The sequence below is a fragment of the Lactuca virosa genome, chromosome 6, assembly GCF_052849685.1.
Source record: "Lactuca virosa cultivar CGN04683 chromosome 6, Lactuca_virosa_CGN04683_v6, whole genome shotgun sequence".
Classification (NCBI taxonomy): Eukaryota; Viridiplantae; Streptophyta; class Magnoliopsida; order Asterales; family Asteraceae; genus Lactuca; species Lactuca virosa.
Window position 1 is genome coordinate 58848281 of NC_136431.1, and position 9756 is coordinate 58858036.

At 29.2% G+C, this 9756-nt stretch overlaps 1 protein-coding gene and 1 long non-coding RNA gene across 3 annotated transcripts; one reads left to right on the forward strand and one right to left on the reverse strand.

Moving 5' to 3' along the window:
* The first annotated feature begins 3262 nt into the window (after positions 1-3262).
* On the forward strand, positions 3263-7198 carry LOC145119724 (R-linalool synthase QH1, chloroplastic-like). The gene is made up of 7 exons (XM_079055439.1): positions 3263-3475; positions 3544-3814; positions 3993-4365; positions 4439-4657; positions 5441-5579; positions 6340-6588; positions 6713-7198. The coding sequence occupies exons 1-7, from the start codon at positions 3263-3265 to the stop codon at positions 7013-7015; spliced, it is 1767 nt and encodes a 588-aa protein (XP_078911565.1). The 3' UTR covers positions 7016-7198.
* A 243-nt stretch (positions 7199-7441) lies between these two features.
* On the reverse strand, positions 7442-8733 carry LOC145120804 (uncharacterized). Of its 2 annotated transcripts, XR_013714367.1 has the most exons (3): positions 8719-8733; positions 8305-8546; positions 7442-7724 (listed from the first exon to the last, which is right to left on the reverse strand). It is a non-coding gene; the product is annotated as an uncharacterized LOC145120804 (long non-coding RNA). The 2 variants fall into 2 exon arrangements; XR_013714366.1 differs by lacking the exon at positions 8719-8733 and having other exon boundaries at positions 8305-8619.
* Between the last annotated feature and the right edge of the window lie 1023 nt (positions 8734-9756).

The following is a 9756-nucleotide window of genomic DNA, read 5'->3' on the forward strand; positions in this document are numbered from 1 at the left end:
CACGGGTATTAACCTAGTGTATAAATATAATAACAGCTCAACAATAAATAAAATGTAGAATGAAGAACAGCTAAACAGAAACTATAAGATGATCAACAATTACAACATCAACATAAAGCAAGTAATAAACAACATAGTTGTATCTTAACCATGCTTGTTTGCAATACTTGAAGTTAATGAATGATAAACAACATAAATATCAAAAAGACAACTTGTATTACTGATAATGTGAAGAGTACAAAACACATTTATAAGTATTATTAAATACATGTGTAAAAACGGTTAAATGAAAAAAAAAACATTAAAAATGTTTTTTAAAGGTAAAATTATTTAAATACATATGAAAAATGTATATATATATATATATATATATATATATATATATATATATATATATATATATATATATATATATACCTTAAAAATTGTTTCTAAAGTTTTTCTATTTAACTTTTTTTATATATGTATTTAATAAAATAATAAAAATATATAAATATATAAAAATTTCCATATATATATATTTATACGTACTTTTTATATATAAATATGTTTTTATATGTATAAATATGTATTTAAAATTTTATTATACATGTATTTATTTAATAACATTAACAATAACGAATTTAAAAAAAATTATATATTTATTTTTGTTTTTAATAAAATAATAAAAATAAAAATAAAAATTTTTGCAGAAAAGTCTCAATATTTTGATTTAGTTTATGAAATAGTTTCAAAGTAATTTGTTACTGGCTGAAATAGAAAAAATTGGTCATTATGCAACATTTTATCGGTTTTTATGATTTTTTGTAAAAGAAAATAATAATAATAATTTGAGACTATCTGGTAAACCGACCGAAGATATTGAAATTTTTCTAAAGATTTTGTTTTAATTTTAACTAGTAAAGAACCCGCGGCTATGCCGCTTTTGGGGTAATATAGAAAAAATCGGCCAACATTAAAAAATATGTGCTGAAATTGTAAATCACTATAAATAGGGAGAAAGTCGACAACCCCTAAAATTAGATGTCAAAAGTGTACAACGAAAAGAAGGGACATTGGTGGAGAAAATCCAAAAATCTTGTGGCAATAATGTTAAAGTGGTCAAAGTTGGGAAAATATGGTGGCAAAATTTTAAAGGAAGTTTTCTGTGTTTTTTATGTCAAAATGTAAACGTTTTGACTACAAGGACGAAAAGTGTCAAATTCATTAAAGATTTGTGGCAAAAACACCAAAATGTAAAACCTTTGACTGCAAGGACTAAAAGTGTCAAAGTCATTAAAGATTTGTGGCAAAAACCTTAAGGCACAAAAACTTAATTAAAAGGCAAAAATGTAAAAATTTTGACTTTAGGTACTAAAAGTGTCAAATTCAGTAAACTTTTGTGGCAAAAACCTAAAGCCTAAAAAGGTAGTATTCCTAAGCTCATTTGGATTTAATATATATATATATATATATATATATATATATATATATATATATATATATATATATATATATATATAATATAATGTGCTAGGTGGCTGGCTATTTATTTTGAAGATGGAAGAAGCCTAGTCATTATTCGGCGCACTTCAATCTCAATGTTAAGGCTAAGGATCATGTATTAACCTAAGAATGGGGGTATTAGTAAGTATGTTTCATTACTTTTTACTTCTATTTACCCACATCATATACTGGGGATTTTGATTATTGTGTTCAAACATATCTTCTAATGAATTTAATTTAAATGTATGCAATTTGGGATTTTTTTAGTCACTATAATCTGTGATGCAAGTTTGAATTTATTTTTTGTGATGCAAAATGGATTTTTTTTTCTTTTTTGTCATCATATGGTCAATTATTTTCACATAAACAGTGGATTGTTGAGTTTTACCTGGACAACAAATTTGATTGATGAGTGCTTTATTGCTTATCAACTTCGTAAATTTGATTGATGGATGCTTTATTGCTTATCAACTTCATTATTTGGTTCGTATATTAGAAAACTAAAGTGATATATGATTTGAGAAATTTTATACGACCCCTAAATTGTTTTGTGTACCCTCATGTGTGAATGTAATAGTGTTTATATACCCTCTCCCCTCCTATGATGTAACGATTTATATAAGTGGGGTACATATAGTAACACATATGATTTTTCTATTTTTATTTTAAATTTTAAATTGTAAATCTTATTGTTTTAGTTTTTTTTATATGGAAATTCCAAGTATCATTACACAGTTTTTTTTATATGGAAATTGTAAGTCTTATAACCACGTCATAACATCATCAAAGGGATTTAAAGGTCGTTCAAAGAGTTCCGACATTTACTGGAAAAATAGAGATTGTGTTATTTGGAATGACATTCTCTCATTATTCTTTGAGAATTCATAGAAAGAATATATTATTTACTGCATATTCTTCAAAAATATGTTATACCATGTAACATCTAATTATGTGTAAAGGAATAGTTCATATTTTGTTTGGTGTTATAGTTTTGGCGAATCATTGAAATATTATATAAAAAAAATATTACATATTGCCTATATTTTGAGAGAATAGTTATATTCTCAAAGAAAACACATATTTTGAAAAATTCTTATGTGTTGTTTTTTACATGATTTTTTTTTTTAAAAAAATGTGTCTGAAATTGCAATAAAAACGATTATTATTTTGATGCAAATTGTTAATTCTTGAGATATGTAGGAGTATTCTTTTTAAGAATGTTAATTCTTAAAAAACACTTCGATAAGCATGAAAAAAGAAATATGTGTTCATAAAATGATAGGAACTTGGGTTTTAAAAAAATGAGGTAATGATTCATGTAACCTATAAAATAAGATAAATAATTATTTAATAAAATTTTATCAAATTAGGATGTAAATAAGGAATCTTCATTTTTTTTAAATATATGTTAATAAATTAGAATACAGTATAATTATATAATAAATGTTATCTCATGTTAATAACATAAATTTTCGTATGACAACCATTCATTGTTTTAAATTTAATAGACAATAAGTGATCATACATTCACACAATATATGTATTTCACATTTATTCTTTTATATATATATATATATATATATATATATATATATATATATATATATATATATATATATATATATATATATAGGTGCAACTACTATTTTATCGGTGTTACTACTATCTAAAAATCCTGTGTCCGTCACTATATATATATATATATATATATATACATACATACATACAATCCCTATATATAGACCACCTTATTACTTTCTAACATATATCTTCCTTGATGGCTTCGGTGTGCTTTTTTTATGGGTCAATACTCAATTACAACTATAATCATAGCAAAACTAGATCTTTCCGCATTTGTAAACCATCATCTTCATTACAATCGACATCAAAGGAATTCATTGCAGCTGAACCCCTTGTTAGACGATCTGCAAATTATAAGTCATCATTATGGTCCTATGATCATGTTCAATCGCTCTCTAGCAAATACATAGTAAGATTCCCATTTTCTTTTATATTATGATTGGTAGTATGTCACATTCAAGAATTTAACCTATACAGGGAGAAGATTACACGGCAAGAGCACATACTCTAAAGGAAGATGTGAAAACGTTGATACAAAGTGTGGGAAATCCGTTGGGTACTCTGGAGCTGGTTGATGAGTTGCAGAGACTAGGTATATCATATCACTTTGAAGATGAAATAAATGTGGTATTGGAGATGATTTACTATAATTACTACAAAACTCAAAACAAGTGGAATAACTTGGATTTGAACACTAAAGCCCTTGGCTTTCGACTACTAAGACAACATGCTTATCAGGTTCCTCAAGGTAAATCTAATAAATGATTCATATTCATTGAGAATTTTAAGATTGTATAAGGTTAGGCACCTGAAAAAAAAAGGGGACTTTCATCACCTTGTGTACATCTTCATTGGTTCCCAATGCACTAGGTTTAGTTTATATTAAAATATACACTAAAACTTTTTTTATTTTGCTTTATATTTAGAGATATTTCTAAACTTTAAGGACAAGACACAAAATCTAAACCCACAATTACTCGAGGATGTGGTGGGAATGCTGAACTTGTATGAAGCTTCTTATTATTCATTCGAGGATGAAAGCATATTGGACGATGTTAGAGACTTCACAACCAAATATTTCGAAGAAAATCTTGAGAAACTTGATGGAAATACGTCATCATTAGTAAAACATGCTTTGGAGCTTCCGCTGCATTGGAGATTACCAAGGGTAGAGGCGAAATGGTTTATGGAAGTATATGAGCAAAGAAGTGGCATAAATCCCACATTGATAGAGCTTGCAAAACTAGATTTTAACCTGGTCCAGGCTATCCACATCGAGGATCTAAAACACTCCTCAAGGTATATCATCATATGGATATAAATTATTTTATCTTGACTTGTTATACATGTACATGGTGTACCCCTTAAATAGGTGGTGGACAAATACAATGTGGGACAAGAAGTTAAGCTTTGCTCGAGACCGGTTAGTGGAGAATTTTTTGTGGGCAGTTGGTGTTAGTTACTTACCTCACTTTAGTCTTGGAAGGAGAACGTTGGCAAAGGTTATTGCCATGATTACTACAATTGATGATGTCTATGATGTATTTGGCACTTTGGATGAACTTGAACAATTTACTGATGTTATTAGCAGGTAAATGCAGTCGATTGTATATATATATATATATATATATATATATATATATATATATATATATATATATATATATATATATATATATATATATATATATATATATATATATATATATATATATATATATATATATATAGGGGATGATTCATTTGAGATTTAAAAACTCAGCCACATATTTCTCATTTGCCGCTCTAACGCTCCAGCGTACCGGTAGTAGTGGGGTATGCCTAATCATAAATGATTACACATATATCTCTGTTCACAGATTGAGTAATCATATATGATTATGACAGTCGGTAGCGGAAGAGTTGTGATGGCAGAGGTGGCGGTGGTATAAGTGACGGAGATGACAATAGTGGGGTCGAATGGTGTCAGAGGTGGTGGTAGTGGTGGTGGGGATGATGGTGGAGGAGAAAAGAACGAGCGGCGCTATATAATCATTTATGATTATAACATGTTTGTCGCGCCGGTACGCCAAAGGGTTAGTGCGGGAAATATGAAATATGTGGCTGGGGTTAAATCCCAAGATCTCTATTTTATTTTTAATCTCAACGAAACTTACCTCTCTCTCTCTCTCTCTCTCTCTCTCTCTCTCTCTCTCTCTCTATATATATATATATATATATATATATATATATATATATATATATATATATATATATATATATATATATATATATATATATACACTCGACACTTCTGTTAGAATTACATGCTTAGTTATTTATTAACTGCTATTTGCACAAATTTAATGAGAACTAAAGAATTTTTCTTTCATAGATGGGATATCCATGCAATAGGAGAACTCCCAGATTATATGAAAATATGTTTCCTTGGATTCTACAATTCGGTAAATGAGATTGCATATAACACCTTGACGAACACGGGATTTCTCATCCTTACGTACCTAAATAAAGTAGTAAGTAATCCTTCTTCATAATAGTCACACTATTATGTTGAGTTAATTACTAAAATGACCAATAGAGATAAAGATCGACATAACACCATGCATGATTACCTTTTTAAAATATATTATGAAATTGATCACCAATTATGTGTAAAAGATTTGTAAATTTACAAAATTATACTATTTCAGTGATCGATGTTGACATTATATTTTATAATGTTTAATTTTTTTCCCAAATAGGATATTATATCCTGAAAATATCATTTTAACATATTAAAAAATAGATTCATTAAGAAAAGAAATATGGCACACTTCTTTTTGCAGATCTCTATCTAATTTGTTTATGTAGTTGGGAATCAAACGTGTTTTCTTTTCATGATCCAAATCGGTTTGTCTTCTGGAAAAGGAAAAAGGACACCTCCTTTTGATTAATTTTAATCAACTAATGATCCAAAACCCACTCTCATCCGTCTCTTCTTTCCTATTTCCTCATATATCACTCTTTTATAGGCTTATTTCCGTTATTATTAATTTAGAAAAACAAAATTTACATTTTGTAAGAAAATAACATTACTTGTGAAATTTTACCTCAATAACGATTGGCAACAGTTTTGCTAATCCTCATTTTGTTTTAAAGAAATGTGATTAATGTTGAAAATGTTGTGCTTTGGTATTACACTCTTTCCCTTTTTGGTGATTTTTGTGACAAACATCCGTCTCCTCTTTCCCTTTTTGCTAATCCTCTTTTATGTTTTGAATGCCAACATTGCAGTGGGGAGACTTATGCAAGTCATATCTAGTAGAAGCACAGTGGTACCACAATGGATATACACCCACGCTCGAAGAGTACTTGGAAAATGCTTGTGTATCGATATCGGGTCCTTTAGTACTCATGCATGTTACCTTTTTAACATCAATTACTTTAACCAAAGAAATCCTACAGTGCATAGATATGTCCAATAATATAGTTCGCTACTCATCAATAATCTTCCGACTTGCTGATGACTTAGGGACATCCTCGGTATGCTCTAGCATTATTCATATTTTGCCTATTTTCCTTTGCACACGTACATTAAATTTGGAAGTGGAAGTGTTTTCAATGATATAGAATATAAACAAGTTAAACATTTTCTTCTTCCTTTAAGGATGAAATGGCAAGAGGAGATACTCCAAAAGCAATTCAGTGTTACATGCATGAGAGTGGTGCAACAGAAGAGGAAGCTAGAAGGTATATAAAAAAACTAATCAGCGAGACATGGAAGAAACTTAACAAAGAACGAGCAGCTGCTAAATCAAAGTTTTTATGGGAGTTTATAGACCATGCAACAAACCTGGATAGGATGGCACTATTCATGTATGCTAAAGGAGACGGGCATGGTTGTCCAGATGTGATTAAATCTCATGTATTATCATTGCTGTTCAATCCAATTGAAGGACAACAATGGTAATTTTGAATGTGTGTTTTTATTTAAAATGCCAAATAATCCCACGTTATATGTTGCTAGAAGATCTATGAAGGACATGGAAATTATGATATCTTAACATGTTAACGTTGATGCTACTTTGAAGTCGACTTCTATGTAAGGGACTGTTTGGCAGGATCTGAATTTTTAATAGCTGAATTTTTAAGAGGTCTGAATTTCTAAGAGGGTCTGAATTTTTAAGATCTGAATTTTCAAATACTGTTTGGTTGAAACCTCTGAATTATAGTGTTAAATTATAAAAATGACCATTTTACCCTTCTGTGTTATTTTTTTGTTGAATTTAACGTTTTTGTTTATAAAATAACCGAATCAACTACTTGAATAATTATAAAAAAAAATATACAAACACCATATAAAATCCAAATTAAACATTAATGAAAATTAAACATATATCCAAATCAAACATAACTCTATCATTTCTTGATTATATTCAAAGCAACCAATTACAATAATACAAGAAAATCAAGATTTCATATCACAAATGACAAACCTATTTCTTAATTGTTGTACCCAAAACAATTAAAAGCTCCAAAACAATGATAACCTAAAACATATCTAAAAAGGTAAAAATCTTCTATTCTCTTGTTAATTTTCAATTATTCCCCAAAATACCCTTTCTGTGTAAAACATAATTTCTTTACTTCAATCCATAATAAATGATGTTAATGAATGCCTGTTCAAGATATAGCATCATACTTTTAGTTAGTGAATCCATAACATGTTTATAATCAATTTCACAGATTTCAACATAATTTCGCAAGATTTCACAGATTTTTCAGAATTCATAAGCATACTTTCATAACAACATTTCAGAAAAACAACAAATCAAAAGAAAAAATACGTCATTTGTTGTTGTTGGAAAGTAGAAAAACAAGAGACACAACAAAAATCAAGATTTCACAGCAATGTTTTCCACATATTTCAGCAACATTTCACAATAAAAACGAAGAGAAACAAGAAATCAGCAAAATTTTCAGAAAAATCCAAGAGAAAACAAAAAGAAACAATATTTCACAGGAAAAAACAAAGGAAAAAAAGAAACCCACGATTTCATAAGACTACACCATCTGATTTCAGAAAAAATAAAAGAAAAAAACAACAAAATTTCTATGAAATCACCGAATTCAGGGACACATAAACTTGCAAAAATCATCGGTAGTAGAAAACGATAGCAAATCTGAGTAATCACTGATTTCAGAAGTTATTTGTGTGTGTGCGTCGATGAGAATAAAAGAGCGGAGACGTGATATTACCTGTAGAAGTCGTTGCAGAAGTCGTCGGAGGCGGAGCCGGAGGTGCTGTGGTGTAGCAGTCGGAGTTGAGGCGGAGAGGAGGCCGACGACGGGGAGGGAACACAGCTTCGACAGATCGATGTAGGTTTTTGTGTGCGCGTTGATGAGAAGAAAGGAGTGGAGGCGTGATTTTGAGAAAGAAAGAAAGAGCGAGAACTAAGGGGCAGCTGCATCTTTTTTTTTGTTCAGATGCCGGGTGAAGTCTGATTTTTAAGAGGTATTTAACAAATTCAGATGTATATTTTAAGAGGGTACCAAACAATCAATATCTGAATTTTTAAGAGATTGCCTCTTAATTTTTCAATTAAGAGGTAAACAAACAATCCCTAAATTTTATATTATTTTCTTGCTATAAAAAATATAAAAAATAAAAACCTTTATGAATCAAAGTCCAGTGATTGTTTGGAGACGATGCTTCTTGTATTTGCTTCTCAATTAAACATTGCGCATGGGTTATTTTGTTTGAATTTGTGATACGAGGCATCCACTATGGTAATGAATTTTAAGGCCCAATATATTGATTAAGTAAATAAATAACATATCAATAAAAGTAAGTTCATATTTTTTGCTTCATCAAACCTAAAACTATCTACGATGGGGTCAGTTTACATTTTTCGCTATTAAAATTGCAAATAAAAGAAAAAGAATAGTAAAAGTATTAGTTAATTATATCTGTCAAGAAAAAAAAATATATTAAAAGAATAGTAAAAGTAAAAACAACAATGAAAAGTAAGAGAAAAGTTCTGCTACTGTTGTTACTCTTGTTGCTCCTCTGTATGGCTTCAGTTAGTTTCTTATTATCTATCTCAACATTTTTTGTTGCTGCAACCACCTATAATAATAAATAAATAAAACCACTCAATCAAATGCTACAAAATATAACATTCTACTTTATTCACCACATATTGCTTTTAATTATAGGTAAATAAATGTAAGCATATTGCATAATTATAGGTAAATATATGTAAGTATGTTGATACAAGTTTTATTCAATTAGAAAAACAAAATAAAGCTACAGTGTATGCTTATATTTGGATTTTGGAGTACAGATCAAGGGAACCTGAGAAGCAACAGGTTTTGAGATAGTTGTGTAAAAGCAGGGGATAAGCTCCCTCCTCCTCAAGATGACGCTTTCTGAGAGCTCTCATGGCATACTTTATTGCATTTGATTCATATTTGCATTTGAATAATTAGAACTCAGAAAGAAGCAAAACTGAACTTCCAAATTAGGAACTATATCAACGTTAAACCACTACTGAATAACCAAAAACCTAATTTGGTATAAATCAAGTCGAACAAACTATAACAACCACAAACAATTGATAACTTAAGAGATAAAGTAGATGAATTTTGTTCCATACTTGGATACATTAATAACAGTCAGTCAATCAATCTACCATGAAGATGAAGTAA

Bases quoted from the DNA above. Each gene is read 5' to 3' on its own strand.
- LOC145119724 (XM_079055439.1), top strand. From the start codon at position 3,263: ATGGCTTCGGTGTGCTTTTTTTATGGGTCAATACTCAATTACAACTAT. The intron at 3,815-3,992 runs GTAAATCTAATA...CTTTATATTTAG, and splicing joins TGCTTATCAGGTTCCTCAAG to AGATATTTCTAAACTTTAAG. The intron at 4,366-4,438 runs GTATATCATCAT...CCCCTTAAATAG, and splicing joins GATCTAAAACACTCCTCAAG to GTGGTGGACAAATACAATGT.